This window comes from Theropithecus gelada, chromosome 7a (genome assembly GCF_003255815.1).
Source record: "Theropithecus gelada isolate Dixy chromosome 7a, Tgel_1.0, whole genome shotgun sequence".
Classification (NCBI taxonomy): Eukaryota; Metazoa; Chordata; class Mammalia; order Primates; family Cercopithecidae; genus Theropithecus; species Theropithecus gelada.
In genome coordinates, this window is record NC_037674.1 from 6,865,717 (window position 1) to 6,887,203 (window position 21,487).

The 21,487-nt window shown below is 40.4% G+C and overlaps 1 protein-coding gene across 5 annotated transcripts in view; it reads left to right on the forward strand.

Annotated features, from left to right (window-relative positions):
- The window catches only part of TJP1 (tight junction protein 1), a 274,011-nt gene that overhangs the window by 207,528 nt on the left and 44,996 nt on the right, over positions 1 to 21,487 (forward strand). For all 5 annotated transcript variants that reach the window (XM_025389949.1, XM_025389950.1, XM_025389952.1 and 2 more), the window contains 3 exons: positions 1,046 to 1,149; positions 1,714 to 1,882; positions 2,197 to 2,344. In XM_025389949.1, the coding sequence (XP_025245734.1) occupies positions 1,046 to 1,149; positions 1,714 to 1,882; positions 2,197 to 2,344 (421 nt within the window). The remainder of the gene's footprint in view (positions 1 to 1,045; positions 1,150 to 1,713; positions 1,883 to 2,196; positions 2,345 to 21,487) is intronic.

A 21,487-nucleotide genomic window follows, 5' to 3' on the forward strand; every position in this document is an offset into this window, starting at 1 on the left:
GTTACATAATTTTTAGACACTTCAGTAGTAAGTCTGTTAATTTATCCCATGTTAAAACAATTTTCTGTTTTCCATCTTGGTTTTTGGTTTTGTTTTTAATGCAGTAAGACTCTCCTCACAGAACCAGGGGCAGTCCTTTTACTACTGACATTATACTGATGGTTGTAGTCATTGTTCTTGTTTTTCTTAAAATATATTTTTCTGCAGCTGTTGCAGGAACCTGGGCAGTTCTCTGGACTCTGCTAGTAATTTACTCAACTTCCAACATTCCTTACCCACAGACAGAATCAGTGTCCTCAGTCTTGGATACTTGGTTGGTTGTTTAAAGGAAAGGACTGGCATAATAACTCCTGCCCACATCTGCCTAGCTGGTTGTAAGCCTTTGCACTCATATTTAGTACATGCTAGTACTCTGAGTATGTCTGTCCAGTGTCATGGGGTGTATAGGATCAGAAATATTTTTGGTCTAGGAGCTGGGAAAAATAGAAATAGTATATGCATGATAATAGTCTTCAATAAAATGGTCAATCTTTTCAAAGTTTTTCAAACCTCAAGCAGGTTACTCTTTAGAATTATCTTTCTAGCCAGGCATAGTGTGACACATGTCTGTTAGTCCCAGCTACTCTGGAGCCTGAGGCAGGAGGGTTGTTTGACCCCAGGAATTTGAGTCCAGCATGGGCAACATAGTGAGACCCTGTCTCTTAAAGAAAATGGTATTCCTTAAGGATTCTGAAGAGCTAGTGTATCAATGCTTGGTCAAAAAGAAATGGTGTCCTCTTGGGGATTTTGTCCTTTTCAGTAATATGGGAACATGGTCTATCGGTCCTTCATTTGAACCATACACTTTCCCTTTGCTTTCACAGAGACATTGCAGACTTGCTAATTAAAGGGAATGTCTTACTTGCAGGGTGGCCAAGAAAAATGTCTTGTTATTGATTGTACTTGAAAACTCTATGCAGTGGCTATTAGTTTAGTTGTATACTTGTGAAATCTATTTAACTGTCTTAGGATGTTACACTAAAAATACTTACTTAAATTATTTCAGAATATGGTCTTCGATTGGCAAGCCATATATTTGTTAAGGAAATTTCACAAGATAGTTTAGCAGCAAGAGATGGCAATATTCAAGAAGGTGATGTTGTATTGAAGGTACAGTCATATTCTTACTTTTTAATGAACTGAAATAGAAAACAAGTTCTAGAGTTACCATGTAGTCTGTGCTGTTGTTTGAAGCAGTTTTGCCAAAGAGAATTAAAAATCAATGTTTGCGGGAGAGGGATGTAAATTCCCTTTATGCATTATTACATGTCGACACCGATACTTTAGGTATCACGGGGTCATCCTGAGATAATTATTCACCAGCCGGTACTACTTCGTAGATAAGATATGTCTGTTCTTACACATTAAAAAATTCTGATAATTGCTTCCAGATATTATTGAAATGCTTATTTGTTTGTTTATAAGTAGTAGAAAGTGACAGCCGTTTGAGAAGGAGTTAGGGGATGCTACTTTGGGTTTTTCTGACAGCAACAGTACAGTAAAGATTTTATCATCTCAGGAAGGTGGAATACTTTTGATAATTTGGAAAAGTATAAAGAGAATATTTTGGGTCTTACAGCAAGGAGTGGTTTGGATATTTCTGTTTATAACAAACCAAGTTAACATTTGTATTTTATCTTTTACTTGAAACCTACAATTTATTTTCTGTTGCAGATAAATGGTACTGTGACAGAAAATATGTCATTGACAGATGCAAAGACATTGATAGAAAGGTCTAAAGGCAAATTAAAAATGGTAGTTCAAAGAGATGAACGGGCTACGCTGTTGAACGTCCCTGATCTGTCTGACAGCATCCACTCTGCTAATGCCTCTGAGAGAGACGGTGAGTGTGACTCTGTTTCAAGGCCCCCTCTAAGTGACCTATTTTCTTAAAAACACTAGGGAGACTGGACATCTTTGAAAGAAATGATAATTTTCCACCAGCCAAACACCTTCAAAATCTAAAAATTTTATATATATTTTTCCTGTAGACAACTCACCACTACTGATTTGATGGCTGGCTGATGAAATTAATGCATAAATTTTCCATTTTATATATAATTTTACTTACTAGCTTATCTTCATTATTACTGGAGTACTTTATACTTGACTGTAATTATTTTTGTGGGAAAATAAGTAGCACTCTTTTATTAACAGACATTTCAGAAATTCAGTCACTGGCCTCAGATCATTCTGGTCGATCACACGATAGGCCTCCCCGCCGCAGCCGGTCACGATCTCCTGACCAGCGGTCAGAGCCTTCTGATCATTCCAGACACTCTCCACAGCAGCCAAGCAATGGCAGGTAAGACACTGGATTTTTAAAAAATACAGGGGTTTTGTTTGCTTGATACCAGTATCTAAAATTGCTTACAAATAAAAGATGGGTTTCTTTTGATTATTCAAGATTAGATCTGTTTTTCTCAATGTAGACATTTTTTAAATCTAAAGTAACTGCAAACTTTTCCTTAAAGGGTCAGATAGTAAACATATTTCAGTCTTCCAGGCCATACAGTTCTTGTCACTGCTCAACTGCAAAAGCAGCCATAGACAGTATGTAGTGAATAGACAGATTATGTTCCCATAAAACTGTATTTACAAAAATGGTTGATCCACAGCTGTAGTTTGCCATACTATTGCATTAGAAGATGCTAGCAAGCTTCAGGAATCTACTACTTGGGAAAGTTAACTATAGAAGTCCTTTAATAAACACCTTAACCTGGACTTTTTTCTCTTTTAAAAATACACTAGTGTTGGCTGGGCATGGTGGCTCACACCTGTAATCCCAGCACTTTGGGAGGCCGAGGTGGGCGGATCACTTGAGGCCAGGAGATCGAGACCAGCCTGGCTGACATGGTGAAATTCTGTCTCTACTAAAAATGCAAATATTAGCCAGGCGTGTTGGCACATGCTTGTAATCCCAGCTACTTGCGAGGCTGAGACATGAGAATTGCTTGAACCTGGGAAGCAGCGGTTGCAGTGAGCCAAGATTGCACCACTGCACTCCAGCCTCAGTGACAGAGGGGAACTCTTTCTCAAAAACAAAACAAAACACTAGTATTTATGCCAGAGGTTCTGGTATAGTGGTAGTATGTGACCTACCTGAGTTTATCTTTCTTTAGAGTCACATGTGCATTTGAGAATCTGAAGAAAATTACGATCCTTCTCTCCAGACAATTTGCATGTGCACATACACGCAGCAATTGCATACGATTTCTGGAGACTCCCAAGGCTCTGTAGGCCACCAACTGACCCATGGTTAACTGCAGTCCACATGAAGATCACTTGAAACATGAGTCCAGGGCTGAAGAGACAGTTTAGAAGAAAAGGGAACCCTTATATGTTGTTGATGGGAATGTAAATTGATATGGCCATTCTGGAAAACAATATGGAGGTTCCTCAAAAAATTAAAACTAGAACTAGCACATGATCCAGCAGTTCCACTTCTGGGTATGTGTCCAAAGGAAATGACATCACTGTCTCGAAGAGATATCTGCACTCTCATGTTTGTTGCAGCGTTATTCACAATAGCCAAGGTATGGAGTCAACCTAAATGTCCAACACATGAACTGATAAAGAAAATGTGGTGTATATGTTCACACACACAGTGAAATATAATTCAGCCTTTTAAAAGAAGGAAATCTGCCATTTGGAACAACATGGATGAAGCTGGAGGGCATTGTGCTAAGCGAAATGAACCAGACACAGAGAGACAAACACTGCATGCCCTCACTTACTGTGGAACCTGAACAAGCTGGACTCAGAAGCAGACAGTAGAATGGTGGATACCAGGGATTGGGGTGGGGAGGAATGGGGAGATGTTGGTTAAAGGGTACACAGTTTCAGTTATAAGATGAGTAAGTTCTGGAGACCTAATTTACAGTGTGGTATCGAGTAATAACGTATATGAGAGTAGATCTTATGGTATTCTTTTGACACATTAAGAAAAGTAACTGTGAGGCATGGATATGTTAATTAACTTGGTTGCAGTCATCATCTGAATATGTATATCAAAACATCACTGTTGTACACCTTTAATGGATAGAATGTTTATTTGTCAGACCTCAGTAAAGCTGGAAAGAAAATTTGGTCATCTCTTCTAGATCTGAAGAGAAAATTTTGGATTCGAGATGCTGAATTGAGACTTAACTTGCATAGAGGTGTTAGCAGAAGCCATAGAAGTCACTAAAATTGCTAAGAGACACAATTTGGAAAGAAGTCAGAGAACTGGATAACAGGGAGCACATTCTTTTAGGAAGTTGAAGAGGCAAGGGAGAAGTAAGAGAAGGGAGGCATACCTAGCCAGGAGAGAGCCTTTTTAAAGTTTGTAAAAAACCACAGTGACACAGTAGCTAAAACTGTATATTCACAAAAGTGTTTCACATTCTACTAAAATGGGAACTAGTAAGAGAAGAGGATAACTTGTAAGAGCTATGAATGTGGTTGCTAATTCGTATCCACTGTAGTTTTTATGTATTTGTGAAGCCGATTATTTCTAAATTTCAAACTTAGATTTATAAATTGTAAGAACCCTGGTGTTTATTTTAAGGATGTAATGATTTTTTAAAGGAATATTATGGCATGTTACGTGTAAAGTTGGCTTATAACTGATGATGATTTTTAATTGCTGCAATTAATATATTCTAAAAATCTTCCTGGCACAGCATAGATGTTATCAGGAAAAGGATTACTGCCGCAACACAAATGCACACAGTGATATAGCACCTTTGATGATTCATGGGAGCAGCTGTAATTTTAACATCCTTCTCAGCTAGAAACCGTACTTAAGTAATTTGGACATGATTTCCCCTTTTAAATAGAGCAGTCTTAAAATCTCAAATGTTTGGCCATTAGTTTACATTGTAAACAAATTCTAAATCTTAGAAAATTCTTTCTGATATCTACTTTCTTCATTTAGAGTTCCTTAACACATAGAATCTGTAACCTTAACTTAAAAGTTGAGGGGTTTTTTTCCCCCTAAAATTACTATTTTTGTATTATATTGTGATGTTTTATTTCTCCTAGGAATCTTAAGTGTTCTCATGTGTAGCACCAGTAATATGGGGACTTTTAAGAATACAAACTTGTGGGGCTTGCTTTCAGTTCATCTGCGACGGAGGCAGGCAGTACATTTGACCCTCGAACAACCCGGGGGTTAGGGGGACCAGAACCTCCCTCCTACCCTGACACGCAGAAACCCGGGAGTTAGGGGGACCAGAACCTCCTCCTACCCTGACACGCAGTCAGAAACCTGGGGGTTAGGGGGACCAGAACCTCCTCCTACCCTGACACGCAGTCAGAAACCCGCCTGTGATTTTTAACTACCCAGAAACTTAACTATTAACAGCCTACTGTTGACTGGAAGCTTACTGAGAACATAAACGGTACAAAGTTTGTAGGTTAGATGTATTATATACAGTATTCTTAAAGTAAGCTAAAGAAAAAGTGTTAATAAGAAAACCATAAGGAAGAGAAAATACATTTACTGTTCATTAAGTGGAAGTGGATCATCATAAAGGTCTTCATCCTCAATTTCCTTCACCCTTCATTTCCTTCACCCTTGTTTTCACATTTAGTTGTCTGAGGAATGGGTTGGTCTTTCTGTATCATGGTGGCAGAAGTGGAAGAAGATTTGCGTATAAATGGACCCACGCAGTTCAGTCCCATGTTCTTCAAGGGTCAGCTGTATGTTTTTTTTTTAAGCTCCGGGTATTATAGCAGGACGAGCCGCAGACAGAACTCCTCAGACACCGAGTTAAATAAGGAGGGGGAGGCTGAGGCAGGAGAATGGCGTGAACCTGAGAGGCGGAGCTTGCAGTGAGCCGAGATCGCGCCATTGCACTCCAGCCTGGGTGACACAGCGCGAGACTCTGTCTCAAAAAAAAAAAAAAAAAGGAGGGGGTTTATTCGGCCAGGGGCATCAGCAAGACTCCTGTCTCAAGAGCCGAGCCCCCCAAGTGAGCAATTCCTGTCCCTTTTAAGGGCTCACAACTCTAAGGGGGTGCATGTGAGGGAGTTGTGATCGATTGAGCAAGCAGGGGGTACGTGACTGGGGGCTGCATGCACCAGTAATTAGATCAGAACAAAACAAGATGGGGATTTTCACAGTACATTTCTATACAATGTCTGTAATCTATAGATAACAGAACCGATTAGGTCAGGGGTCGATCTTTAACTACCAGGCCCAGGGTGCGGTGCCGGGCTGTCTGCCTGTGGATGTCATTTCTGCCTTTTAGTTTTTACTTCTTTCTTTGGTGGCAGAAATTGGGCATAAGATGATATGAGGGGTGGTCTCCTCCCTTATTCCCCCCTGTTGAGACTCTCACTCATTTTATTAGTGGGAGTTCTCACTTTCATTTTCACTACCCATGTCTTTCTGCAAGATAGATCGATAGTGATTCATATAGTACACTTGTGCTGAAGCATTTTGGTGAACTAAGGTAACGACGAAGCTTTTTATCATTTGAAGAAGTACAGGTAGCAAACAAGGGAGCAGTAGGCAGGTTCCTATTATTATTATAACTCCTATTATAAGAATTTTAAATCCTCCTAGTGCTGGGAACCATTTTCCAAACATGGCCCCAGGATCAAATCCATGCCACACTTGCACAGACACATGTGCCAGTTTGTCATATCTCTAACTATGTCTTCAACTACTTGCCTTTGATCATCTATTTGTAGACAGCAATTAGTAAGGTTAAATTTCCCACAGACTCCTTTAGCTGCTAGCAAGTAGTCGAGAGCCAATCTATTTTGATAGATAGCGTTTCTAATCTGAGTTTCTTTTTTTTTTTTTTTTTTTTTTTTTTTTTTTTTTTTTTTTTTTTGAGACAGAGTCTTGCTCTGTCGCCCAGGCCTGGAGTGCAGTGGCCGGATCTCGGCTCACTGCAAGCTCCGCCTCCCGGGTTTACGCCATTCTCCTGCCTCAGCCTCCCGAGTAGCTGGGACTACAGGCGCCCGCCACCTCTCCTGGCTAGTTTTTTGTATTTTTTTAGTAGAGACGGGGTTTCACTGTGTCAGCCAGGATGGTCTCGATCTCCTGATGTCGTGATCCGCCCGTCTCGGCCTCCCAAAGTGCTAGGATTACAGGCTTGAGCCACCACACCCGGCCTCTAATCTGAGTTTCTTGCTGGGCCAGAATAGTCAAGGCTCTGCCGGTTTTATTAGTGATTATTTCTAAGGCAGCTTATAATCGTATGATTCGGTTGATCATGTAAATGGGGGTCCGGTATCCCCACGAGCCATCTTGTGCCCAAGTAGCAGGCCCATAACATTGTATGATTCTCTCAGGGGGCCATTCATCATCTTTCCAATTTCCTATAGCTATGCTTCTCTTTTTGCAGGAAGCATAGACAGGGAAGCCCAGGAGTTCGCCTGTTTTTATGGGCAGTAGGAAGAAAGATGGTTTAATAGTGCCAATAACACAACTACCTGCCCACTGGTCAGGTAATTTGGCATAAGCTCTATGCCCACATATCCAGTATAATCCAGTGGGGGCTGTCCAGTCCCGGTGGGACTCCGGGTGGGTCCACACGGTTTTGCAACTTTGGGAACTTACTAAATGGATTCCTCTCTGTTTGATTTGAACTCCACCAAGTGACTGTTTTTGTGGTACCGTTATACAGTTTCTGTCCCAGACAACTAAATCGTCCTACAGGGTGAGTGAATTCTTTTCCTTCACTAGCTATGCAATGTTGTCCAATAATTGAGGCTTTTAGGACCGAGAAATTATCAGTGTGATTCTTTTGAGCTGGGAATTCATCAGGAACTGGGTCTGTAGGTACTAATTCTCGGGCTTCCCATGGCCATTGATCTCCCATTACAGTTCCTCCACATACATAACATGAAGTGACACTGAGAGACTGGGCTACATGCTCAGCAAATTTCAAAAACAAATTTCTTGTTTTTCCTGGAATTTCTGGTACTGGTACATTTAGTTCATCATAGAAAGTTTGAAACACTGGCCCAGGAGAGCATTTGTAAACTTCTCCTCGAACCAAGATATTTACTCAAGGATCCAGTCCAGCCCCATCGATTCCTAAGGTCACACGCTCCCCTTTTTTCCAGTGAGGATCAAGGGGATTGGTTATTACTAGCTCTAAGGGGTTACATTGTCCCTTAGTGCAGGAAGGGCCATTTTTTTCCATTCTGAAGGTGGACTGGATCTTTTTCATTTTTTATCCAAGTGGCCCAAATGACATAAGACCAGTATCCACATTCATTTCCATACAGTCCTAATTCATGACAAATGTACTTATTTTCGGTCATATAGCCTTTTTCCCAACTGAAAGAGCCACATCCCCTTCCTAACTTACTGCTGTTAATGATGGCACAGGCATCAAATTTCAAGATTATGCGTTTGGGCCCCCTTTTTCTTCTGTTCTGCCTAATACTTTACTTGTATCATTTATGAGTCCCCACCAATCTTCAGTCCTTAATCTTATTTCAAAAACTGTAGACATGGGAGGCTCAGAGGGGTCATAACACACATCTGGTCTGTCGTTTCCTGGGCTACATACCTCGTCCTGAGTGTCATTATATAAACATGTTCCTTTTAAAGTTCCTAGGCATTCATAGTAACTATAGAACAGAAAGATTGTTTAACTTGTTGCCCTACCTCGGTAACCTGATGTATACACTGAGAGCAGTTTTCCATGCAGGGAAAATCGGTGGAAGCTTTTACTATACAAGTCCACGTTATAAGGAAAATGAGTCCCACGATGATTCTCCTCATGCTTCGGCCGTGTGTAGACCAGTCAGCTTCCAGGTGTGACTGGAGCAGGGCTCGTTGTCCTCCTCAAGGTCACTTTGCAGGGGTTGTCCGGGCTCAGTTTTTGCCTCCCAGGTTTCCTCGGCTGCAGGTTTCACATGGCTGTGGTGGATCCAGGCTGGGATTCCTTCTACCTTTACAGCCGTGGGGGTGGTCAGGATGGCGGTCTGAGGTCCTTTCCACCGTGGCCGCAAAGGGGCTACGTTCCAGTCCTTGATCCACACACGATCACCTGGAGAGAAAGGGTGAACTGGGGAGAATAAGCTGATGGGACACCTCTCATTTACCCAAGTTGAGATTGTTTGTGTAATTTTTCCTAAAGCCTGTAGCTGTCGCTGTAATTCAATGTCACCTAACTCTCAGGGAGTGCCTGGAAGCCCCCATAGTATAGGAGGAGGCCTATGATACAGTATTTCATAAGGGGAGTATCCTTTTTTCTTAGAAGGAGTGCATCTAATTTTAAACAATATCATAGGAAGGGCCTGTATCCACTTTAATCCTGTTTCCTGATATACTTTCCCTAAACTTTTTTTGACAGTCAGATTCATTTGCTCCACCTTTCCGGAACTCTCAGGTCGGTAGGTGGCATGTAGCTTCCAAGTGATTCCTAATGCCTTTGCTGTCTTCTGTACCAAGTCAGCCATAAACGCCGGCCCATTATCTGAGCCGATTTGTAAGGGCAGTCCAAACCTAGGAATAAGATCTCAGAGAAGCACACAGGTTACCTCGTAGGCCTTTTCAGTTCGTGTTGGATAAGCCTCCACCCACCCAGAGTAAGTACACACAAGAACCAGCAAATACTTGTTACCTCCACATTTCAGCATTTCTGTGAAATCCACCTGAAGATCCTCCAAAGGAGCCGCTCCATAAGCTTGTATGCTGGGTGGAGCAGTAGGGCCTTGCCTTGCATTGTGCTGTCGGCAAGTAACGCACCGTTGTGCTACTGCTTTGGCAAGAACTGGCAAGTGTGAGACATAGAAGTACTGGCCTAAGAGTGTTTTGACCTAGATGAATGGTTTTGTGCACCGCCAATACGATTGCGGCTCCCAGCAACTGCGGCACAGCTACCCTCCCATCTAGCAGTCTGATCCATCCTCCTTTTATTGCTTGCCCCGCTTCTGCATGGAAGAAGTCTTTTTCTGTCTTTTTCTTTCTTAGGATAGGTACGTACCAGGTCAGGTGTTTGAGGGAGTAAGGGGGCTACTACCAATGCCGGGTAAGGGGTAGATCCTGCTTTTCGAGCTTCTGAATCAGCTCCAGAGTTTCCTAAGGCCACTGAGGTAGAGGCTCGCTGGTGTCCCCTGCATTGCATGACTGCCACCCTCTGAGGTTTCCACACTTCCTCTAGTAATTGGTTAATCTAGCATTTGTTAGCCAATGATGTCCTTTGGTATTCATCAAAGTTACCACAGCATGGGGGCCCTTTATATTCAGATTTTGCCCAAGGATTTATCTGCTTCTTGTGCTAACAGGGCTGTTGCTGCCAAGGCCCTTAGACATGGTGGCCAGCCTTTGGAAACCCCATCTAGTTGTTTTGAGAGACAGGCCACTGGCCTTGGCCAGGGTTAAAACTCCAGCTGCCGTTTTTTCTCTTTCTGACACATAGAATATAAAGGGCCTTGTCAAATCTGGTAGTCCTAGGGCTGGAGCCAACGTAAGTTTTTCCTTTAACTTACAAAGGCTTGCTGTTGTAGACGCCCCCATTCAAAAGGCTCCTGGTCATCCCCCTTTGTAACCGCGTGGAAAGGTTTGGCTAGTACTGCAAAGTTTGGAATCCATAATCTGCAAAACCCCAGACAGCAAGTTAAATAAGGAAGGGGTTTATTTGGCCGGGGTCATTGGCAAGACTCCTGTCTCAAGAGCCGAGCCCCCCGAGTGAGCAATTCCTGACCCTTTTTAGGGCTCGCAAGGGGGTGCATGTGAGAGGGTCGTGATCGATTGAGCAAGCAGCGGTACATGACTGGGGGCTGCATGCACGGGTAATTATATCAGAACAAAACAGGATAGGGATGTTCACAGTGCTTTTCTATACAATGTCTGTAATCTATAGTTAACGACCGATTAGGTCAGGGGTCGATCTTTAACTACCAGGCCCAAGGTGTGGCCCCGGGCTGTCTGCCTGTGGGTTTCATTTCTGCCTTTTAGTTTTTACTTCTTTCTTTGGCGGCAGAAATTGGGCATAAGACGATACGAGGGGTGGTCTCCTCCCTTAGTATCTTTCTGTGCACTGCTAGATGTGGGAACTACTGGTTAGAAAGTGTAGTGTATAAAAGAAAAGGTAACTTCAACTGCAGAAGGAAAAAACTCTTCAGGTTCTTTTCAGATTTTTTGTGGTAAGAATTTAATTCCTGAAAATTTAGTAATCTGCCTGCAGACAAGATATAAATACCAGTTACTTAAAGGTTTCATTTCCACCCCAAAGTTTAATTTTCAAATCCTGTAACTGTGGAGTTTTAATTTAGAGCATGCCCTGCATCTTGAGAAACAACTTAGATACATTATAAGAGTAAAATGCTAGTGTAAAAAAACACTAAGGGACTTCCATATATAGTCTTTTGTTTTTGTTATTTAATTTTGGCTGTATAAGTGTCTTTTTGTTTTACAAATTGTATGTAAATTATCTTTAAAGAATTAATTTAAAAAATGGCTTGGTCTCTGTGAGAAAGGTTTCACTTGAGTGTAAAAGGAAGTCTGTTTTGGCAAACATCAGCCCTGCCCTATTCTCTTCCTAGATTTCGGAATACTTTTGTATATTTTTAGGATGTGCGATTATCTGCTGAGAATAATAAACCTCTTCATCTTCATGTTGTGAGAAGCGATAGAATATAGTGATTTCTTAGGGCTTTGGAGCCAGACTTCCTGGGTTCATGTCCCAGCCTACCATTGGTTACTTGCATAACCTTGAAACCTCTGTGTTTCAGCACCCCCATATGCAGTGAAGCAGGCAGGTCATACGTTACAGAATGGGGAGAAATTAGTTATTACAATACCTGGCACATAATGTCGCTACTGTAATTATTATGATGATTCATAGTAGTAATAATAGTATCATAAGTTAGAATTTCCAAATGTGCTTTCTTATCTTCTTGTATTTAACCATTTCTGAGATTTCCTCATTCTATAGTTAAGCAAACTAAAATTGAGAGGTTGCGATAAAGTCCAGGGTTATGTTGTTGACATGGGATTGGGGCCAGGATTAAAACTGTTGGCTCTATGACCGAAATCTTTGACCTTCCTGGTGTAGAGAAAGAAATTCCATAGCTTAATTACTACTTAATCTTCAGGAAACTAAAATCTACCAGAGTTCCATTGTTGTCATGACCTACTTATGTTCCTCTGTGTGATATTCTTTTCTTAGAGAGCAAACATATGGAGAGAATTCTGAGAAAAACACACAAGCTTGTTCTTCATGATAATTAGATGAACAAAGTATCATCACTGTTGTCTAGAACTGGAGTTGGCAGACTGCACCATGTGGGCTAAATCCAGCCTCCTAGTTTTGTAAAGTTTTATTGGAAACCCATTCCACAGTGGTATAATCAAGAAGTTACAGAGACTATGTGGCCAAGGGAGTCAGTTACAGAAAAAGTTTCCAAATGCTTTGTCTGGAATGTTAAAATAGTTCTGTTTTGTTTTTAAATTCAAAAAATATATATACATAGGGAAAATAATTACAGTGGTTTTCTTATATCTTAATGCTTGTTGCTGGGCTTGTTTGCTTTGTTTTGTATTTTACTTAGTAATGTTGCAGAGCCCAGGGTGGGCCAAGACTTGCACTGTAGGAGCTGGGAATACTGAGAGAGCTCACAGTTGATGGTGACACTTTGCTTCTTGCTGATTACTGAGTGGGTATCATTGAAAAGATATTTCACTGATCTTCCTGTAGTCCCTGCATAACTAGAGAGTATTTGATTTGCAGGGTATGATCTGAGCCACTGCTTGGTTAGATTTTGTTCTTCCTCATATTTACAGCTATTTTAACAGACCCATTTTATGTTTCCCTCTAGTGGGACAGCAGGTGTTTACCTTTTTTGTTCTACCCTATAAAGTTTTATAAAAGTGAGCACGATTAGTCATAAGCAGGTACAATATTGAAAAAAATCTATTACAGTAAAAGTTCAGACTAACAGGATAAAATTGAAATGTGGGAAATTTGGATTGTCAAGATTGACATTTTGCATTCTACCTATTGACATTTTGTTACACTAATTCCCTGAAACCAACAGAGTTCATCTAAGGCCTAAACTGTGTTCTAAAGTGTTTGGGGAATGTGTTTTCACAAATAGAAAAACAGTCCAGTTTATATTTAGCAAATCCATTTTATGAAAATGGTTACTTCCGAGAAGCTTAAAAGCAGTATTTTCAGAAGATTAAAACTTTGTAACAGTTATTTAATCTTTTCATTCATTGTTCCTCCTGAGAAATGCCTCTACTAAATTCTAAAGTAAAAGGTGTGTCAGCATTGATACAGCTTATAATACAGCAAATACATGACAGTAAAATTGAATATTTTGAATCAGAAATTTTTAGCCTAAATTCACATTTGACCAAGTTAAGGTCATATATTTGGGATCAAAAGCTCTTGTCTATAGACCACTCCGTATTAGGAGTTTTCTAAGAGTGCTGAGTAAGTCCAAATATACATGCAGGTAGAGCATATAATGTGCAGTCGTGTGTCACTTGATGGGGGATACCTTCTGAGAAATGCATCCTTGTGTGAACGTCGTAGAGTACTTACACAAACCTAGGTGGTAGAGCCTGCCGCACGCCTAGGCTACCTTGTGTGAACATCGTAGAGTGTACTTACACAAACCTAGGTGGTAGAGCCTGCCGCACGCCTAGGCTATATGGTATAGCCTGTTGCTCCTAGGCTACAAACTTGTACAGCATGGTACTGTACCGAATACTCTAGGCAGTTGAAACAGCAGTTAGCTTTTGTGTATCTTAAATATAGGAAAGGACAGTAAAACTACAATATTTTAATGTTGAGGGACCACCATTGTCTGTGGGGTCCATTGTTGACTAAAATATCCTTATGTGGTCTTAGCTTTTAAATTAAAGATCTAGTTTTTTATTTACACACCTTTTTCTCTACCTTCCATAATTGTTTTCTTCAACATTTGAGAACTATAAATACTATGTCATCTTACTGTACATAGTTTCTGTCACATATTGCTTAATTTTCTCTGAAACTTACATACAGGTTGAGCATAGGTAATCTGAAAGTGCAAAATCCAAAATGCTCCAAAATGCAAAACTTAAGTGCCAATATGACACTCAAGGGAAATGCATTTCAGGTTTTGCATTTTCAGATTAGGGCTGTTCAGTGGGTAACCAGTATGATGCACATACTCCAAAATCCGAAATCCAAAACAGTTCTGGTCCCAAGCATTTCAGGCAGGGGATGCTTAACCTGTGCAACTTTGCCAACAGGCTAAAAATTAATTGTTGAAACATCCTAATATTGATGAGCATTTCTTTTTTTTTTTTCTATTCAAATGCGGAGCGGTAACCATCTTCTGACTAGTGAATTTTTTTTTTTTTTTGACCTTTAGGTTTAGGGGTACATATGCAGGTTTGTTACATAGGTAAACATGTGTCATTGTGTTTGGTACATACTATTTCATCACCCAGATACTAAACCCAATATCCATAGTTTTCTCTTGTTCTCGCTTCTCCCACCCTACCCCCTCAAGTAGACCCCAGTGTCTGTTGTTTTCCTTCTTTGTGTTCATAAGTTCTTACCATTTAGCTCTCACTTATAAGTGAGAACGTGCCGTGTTTGGTTTTCTGTTCCTGCATTAGTTTGCTAAGGGTAATGGCCTCCAGCACCACCCGCGTTCTGGCAAAAGACATGATGTTGTTCTTTTTTATGGCTGCATAGTATTCCATGGTGTGTATGTACCACATTTTCTTTATCCACTCTGTCATTGGTGGGCATATACATTGATTCCATGTCTTTGCTATTGTGAATAGTGCTGCAGTGAACATTTGTGTGCATATGTCTTTGTGATAGAATGATTTATATTCCTTGGGTATATACCCTGATTGGTGAGTTTCAGATTTTATTTACTGATCATTGGTGTTAGTATTTTGTCTAAATAAAATAGATTTCATAAATCCAATTTGATAAGTGCTTTATTCTAAACAAGAATTACATATATTGTTGGTAGTGAACGTGGTGTTGGTACTACTGTGCGTTCTTTTTTAGGCACACCATGAGGTCCTTTATCTTTGTTTTTGTTTTTTTATTTCTGTTTCCCTTTCATCTGAGAAAGAGAGAAAGGGTGCCAGTTAGAAAGATATGATTCATTAAGTATCTCAATGGTTAATCAACGAATCGATGACTTCTTTCCCATGGCTCCTGTACCTTACACCGTGACCCTTGGTCTGAGTGATCAATAGGCACCACAGTGAATGTTCCTTCTGTAGTGAAGGTTGAATGGTTTTACCAGTAATGTGGATGTTATCCTGCTCATTCATCTTTTGTCACTTACTTACTGATGTCACATTTATGTTACCAGTGTATGGCGATAAATATCCTGAGCAGTCTTTTTTTTTTCTTTTTGAGACGGAGTCTCACTCTGTCGCCCAGGCTGGAATGCAGTGGCGAGATCTCGGCTCACTACAAGCTCTGCCTCCCAGGTTCACACCATTCTCCTGCCTCAGCCTCCTGAGTAGCTGGGACTCCAGGCACTCGCCACCACACCTGGCTAATTTTTTGTGTTTTTTAGTAGAGACAGGGTTTCACCGTGTTAGCCAGGATAGTCTTGATCTCCTGACCTCGTGATCCTTCTGCCTCAGCCTCCCAGAGTGGTGGGATTACAGGTGTGAGCCACTGCGCCCAGCCATATCCTGAGCAATCTTAGGTGAGATCCCTGCCATAATTTGGATATAGAGCTTATATCCAAATGACTAAAGCAAATACATAAATTTGAAAATATGAAAAAGTAAATTTTCATTAGTGGTTAAATGCTATAAAGAGAATCAGGGTAGTGTAATAGTGAAGCAGGAGGGGACAATATTAGATAACAGGCTCGGGGAAGAAGGCTTCTCTGAGGTCACATCATTTTGAGCTGGGGAAGAAAGACCCTGGCAGGTGAAGGTCGTTCTGGAATAAGACAAAGCGTGTACTACTGCTCCTGAGATGGAAACTGGACCTGTTGGAAGGGCAGCAGTATAGCCCATGTGGCTACATCGTAAGAGCAAGGGAGGTGGTGATTTGGAGATCCAAGAAGTGAAATTTTTCTGTTTTAAAAAATTTGTTGGTTAGAACATGGAAATTTTTTTTAATATTGTTTATTACTTGAAATATTATTAAATGCTTTTTTGCTAATATGTTTTATCTAACATGCCAAAGTGAGTGGAATATCAGTGACATCCTGAACTTTTGTGAACCAACTGTTATTTTCAGTTTGCGGGGATTTTAGGTTACTTCATTGAAATTCCAGTGTGAGGTTTCATTTCAGTGTGCTTTTGTGAGGGGCCAGAAGAGGGAAGATTTTAATTGATGAAGTTTCTCTAGTTAACGGAAACCCAAGTGTAGTCCTGGGGTATTCAGTGATTGCTGTTAGATTTTAACCCTTAAGAGGAGATCATGGATCAAATAGCAGAAAGTCAGGCTTCAGTATTTACCATATATCCCCTGTTTAAAAAGTGAAAGTAGGCCAGGCATGACGGCTCACATCTGTAATCCCAGCACTTTGAGAGGCCACTTGAGGTCGGGAGTTCAAGATCAGCCTGGCCAACATGGTGAAACCCAGTCGCTACTAAAAATACCAAAATTAGCTAGGCGTGGTGGAGTGTGCCTATAATCCCAGCTACTTGGAAGGCTGAGGCAGGAGAATCACTTGAACCTGGGAGGCAGAGGTGGCAGTGAGCCGAGATCACGCCACTGCACTCTAGCCTGGGCAACAGGGTGAGACTCCGTCTGAAAAAAAATGTATATTTAGCCGGGTGCGGTGGTGCACATCTGTGATCCCGGGTACTCAGGAGGCTGAGCTGGGAGGATCGCCTGCTTGAGCCCAAGAGGTTGAGGCTGCAATGTGCCATGATCATGCCACTGAACTCTAGCCCAGGCAAAGGAACAAGGCCCTGTCTCAAAAATAAAAATAAGTAATATAAAAGTAAGAAGTAAAAGTATAAATTTCATTTACTCCATCAGCTGAGACTTGTTTTCTTCGACAAGTACAGTATTTAAAAATGGCAAATTTAAAAACAGACTGCTCCACTTGTCTATGTGTATAAAAATAGTAAATGTACAAAAAAATCTTATTTGCAGATTTTTAAAATGTGAGATAATTTTCTGTTTATTTGAGAGAATCCTAATAAGATTTGTGACATTGGTTTCCCAGTATAAAATCTACCAAATAAACTGCACAAAGTGCTATTTTACTCATAAGTATTAGTCAAAGTACAGAATAATCGTTATACCACCAGCGAAGGTGTAACAACACAATTCTTTAAGTGAGAAAAAAGTCCTCTTGGGCTTTCCTCAGTTGTTTCTTACTAAAGTTGTCCATATCCATGAAAATTACTTTTGAACAGCAGATCTGTTTTTCTTCTAATGTGGATGGACTGGATTAATACATGAATATATAAGATGAGAAGCACTTGTACAGTAGAATTAGCTCCACAAACACATACATCTCAATTATTGCTTAAGAACCGTATCACAATGAAATACTCAGATTTTTTCAGAAGTGTGCTCATGAACACATGTATGTTTTAGAAAGTAGATTACATGTAAAGGACAGATTTACATTGTGAGAAACTAGCTTGCAAAATGCCAAAGTGGAATTAAGGGAATTATTCTCCTGCCTTCTCAGCATACTTCCTGGGCAACTTGTTTACCTTTTGTTCCCAAGTACCAGCCCTGTATCTCTTGCTTTCTCATCCCCAGAATTCTTTGGGTACCAGTGCAGAGAGAGACAATTTTTTAATTGCTGTGAAGGAGGAACTTCAATGTGTATGTATTTGTTTCCATATAAAATTAGAGGATTAGCAGTGATTGCAACATTCTAAGTATGAAACTGGAGTGTGCCTTCACTTTTCTGTCTTATATGCAATAGAGCCTTCCAGGCTGAAATTTTCCTGTCAGTGGAAAAAACTTTGGAATACGGTTAACTTAAATTCTTAGCATATTTTTATTGTTAATTGTGGCTGAGATAATCCAATACCTTTTAAAGGGATTAGTAACTAGCTTTTGTTTTCACCTAAACTGTGGTGTTCTTGCCTACCTTAGGCAATTACTGAACTTGTAAAAAGTATGTATAAATCCGTTTTTGTAGTATAAGTCTTTAATTTGTAATGAGGAGTTGGCTTTATAAAAGGATATTCTACTAAAGTGAATGTTCAGCCCTCCGTTTATTTCCTGTATTAAGGTTATTTTTTAAATAAAACACATCAAGTTTATTGGAAAGGTGTTCAGAGAGCTAGAAGTAAGAGGGAAAACGCTATGAAATGGCGACCAGGCATATCTTAAAATTAGGAGACAGAAAGCACAGTGTTCATGAACAGAGAAAGTTGAATGTAAAGAAATTAAACACAACGGGGGTAATGAGGGATTGCCTGGTAAGAGCTAAAGAGAGCTCTGAAGATTAAGAACCACAGATAGGGCTGGGCGCGGTGGCTCACACCTGTAATCCCAACACTTTGAGAGGCTCAGTCAGGCTGATTGCCTGAAGTCAGGAGTTCAAGACCAGCCTGGGCAACACAGTGAAACCCTGCCTCTACTAAAATACAAAAAATTAGCCGGGCATGGCCGCATGCACCTGTAATCCCAGCTACTCAGGAGGCTGAGACAGGAGAATCACTTGAACCCAGAAGGCAGAGGTTGCAGTGAGCCGAGATTGCATCACTGCACCCCAGCCTGGGGGACAGAGCGTGACTCCGTCTCAAAAACAAAACAAAAAAGAACCACAGATAGAAGGAGCAGCTACTCTCCTTGGGGCTGAGATAGAGTGCTAAAGGAAGAGGCTCCCACCTACCCATCCTCAGGGCTGAGATCTGTCCTTCTTGGAAAGGGAACAACTGTGGCTCCCTGAGTGGCCGAGAATTTGCCGTGGTATGATACCAGACGAACTTGCATGGTATTTGTACTCCCATGTGCTGGAGAGGTATCTCGTGGGAGACTTCACACGACAGAACCGTTTCAAAGAGTCTGGAGCAGGCGCTGGCCACTGAGTACTTTAGGATGCTGGGCACTGCAGGAGCATGCTGAGGGGGTGCACCTTCTGTCCTACAGTGTCTCCCCAGGACCCTGTACTGACCATGCTGCCTGCCCCCTGCCTATACTAAATGGCTCCAAACAGCTGCGATTTCACAACCGAAGTTTTTTACTTGAAACATCATGTTACTCCTTGCTAATCTAATTGAGTGTGTATTAATCGGCTACCCTGGTCACATATTTGATTGGGTAAGACCTAAAGAAGGCTCTGCTTACAGTGAGTCCATTCATGGGAGCTATAAAATCTGTCTCAGAGACTCCTTTCCAGTCTATCTTTGTCTGTCAGCTGTCTCGTCTAGAGCTTTCAACTAGCTCATAGCCTCTAGATAACAAGGTCATTACCTTTAGATTAATACGTGCAAGTTAATACAAAAAAAAAACAAAAACAGAAACCCATCTTACGCTTCTGGGGAAAAGCAAAAGTGCCCATAAGAGGGTCTTGAGGTACCTTAAAATGCCCAAAGTTTCCTTCTAGGCTACCAGGAGCTAGAATACATAAACATGAGTCTGACTCCTAACACATTATTTTTATAGAAAGCTTTCCTCATAATAGCAAAAACAAACAAACAAAACAAAACCACAGACATTTTTTTAAGCTTAAATATCGAGAGCCATTAGGATAGAATTATGTGAGGAAGGGCTGGGCATGGTGGCTTGCACCTGTAATCCCAGCAGTTTTAGACAAAGTGAGAGGATTACTTGAACCCAGAAGTTCGAGACTTGCCTGGGCAACATAGCGAAACCCCATCTCTACAAAAAGCAGAAAACGTTAGCAGGGTATGGTGGCGCGTACCTGTGGTCCAGCTGCGCTTGCAGGCTGAGGTGGGAGGACTGCTTGAGCCTGGGAGACTGAGGCCTCAGCAAAGTATGATTGTACCACTGCACTCCAGCCAGGGCAACACTGAGAACCTGACTCAAAAAAAAAAAAAAAAAAAAAAAATTATGTGAGGAAGGTTTGGGGAAAATGTGATTCATTATCACAACCTCACCAATTTCTTTGAGTAATTGCCACTGATTGTTGACTAATTTCATGTGTAAATTCAGATTGTATCTTGACTTCATAGTCACATTTGCTTGTGATAGAACATTTTTATGTTTGGAAAAGTTGATTATTTTATTTTGTGCTGTAACTCTAGATCTGCGTTGTCCAGCACTATAGCCACTAGCCGCATGTGGCTGTTGAACATTTGAAATGTGGCCAGTCCAAATCGAGATGTATTGTTAGTGTGAAATGCACATTGGATTTGGAAAACGTAGTATACAAAAAATATAAAATACCTCATCAATAACTTAGATGATGAAATATTTTAGATACATTGAGTTAATAAAATTTATAAATTGATTTCACCATATTTTATTTAACATGGATTCTGTAAAATTTTTGATTACATAAGCAGCTCATTTTATAATTCTCTTAAACACTACTGTTCTAGTTCTTTATGTATTATTGAATAATGCCTCCATCTTTTGGTAGGTAATGGAAATGCACTAAAAAGAGCTAATATTTCAAATATTAATTGTATGAAAACTTGAACAGCGTGGTGTGAGTCCTATTTATGTGGAATGTTTTCGAAGGCTAATTGCATTTAAAGTTATAATGATTATATCACAGGACAAAAAGGTAATTAGCAACGGGGTTTACAAATTTGCCAAAGATAAAAATACGCCCAGGAGTTTTGTGTGATATATGAAGCAAGAGCTCTACATGTATAGCCAGTGACAACCTATTGTTTATCATTGAGGAGAGCATCTGAGTTAAAATATTGTAAGTTAAAATACCAAGGTGGTAATGTCTGTTAATCACATTTTAATTTTTAGGCGTTTTGCTCAGTTACAAGAAAGAAAATTAATTGGAATTGTTACCTTTTCTAAACAAATTCTGCTTTGTACAGAGCAATAGAAATCTGTAGAACTATTAAAATTTTGTGGGTAACTCATTATGTTTAAAAATACTCATTTTTAACTCATTTTTTCACTTTTCTCTTTTTAAAAATAATTTTGTATTTATAATATATTATTTGTATTTTTTAATGCAAAGAATGCAGGGATAATTTACTATTTTGCACTGCCCGTTTAATCTGAGGAGCACAGCACAATTTGGGGATAGAGCTTAATTTTGTTGATTTATACTTAGCTAATTATGGTATTTTATTACACAAACAATAGCTAAAAATTTTTATCTTTTGTAATTGATTGATTGATTGATTGAGGCAAAGTCTCACTGTCTTGCCCAGGTTGGAATGCAGTGGCGCAATATCGGCTCACTACAACCTCTGCCTCCCAGGTTTAAGCGATTCCTGTGCCTCAACCTCCCAAGTATCTGGGATTACATGTGTGTGCCACCACACGCGACTAATTTTTGTAGTTTTAGTAGAAAGGGGGGTTTCACCATGTTGGCTAGGCTGGTCTCGAACTCCGGACCTCAGGTGATCCACCCACTTTGGCCTCCC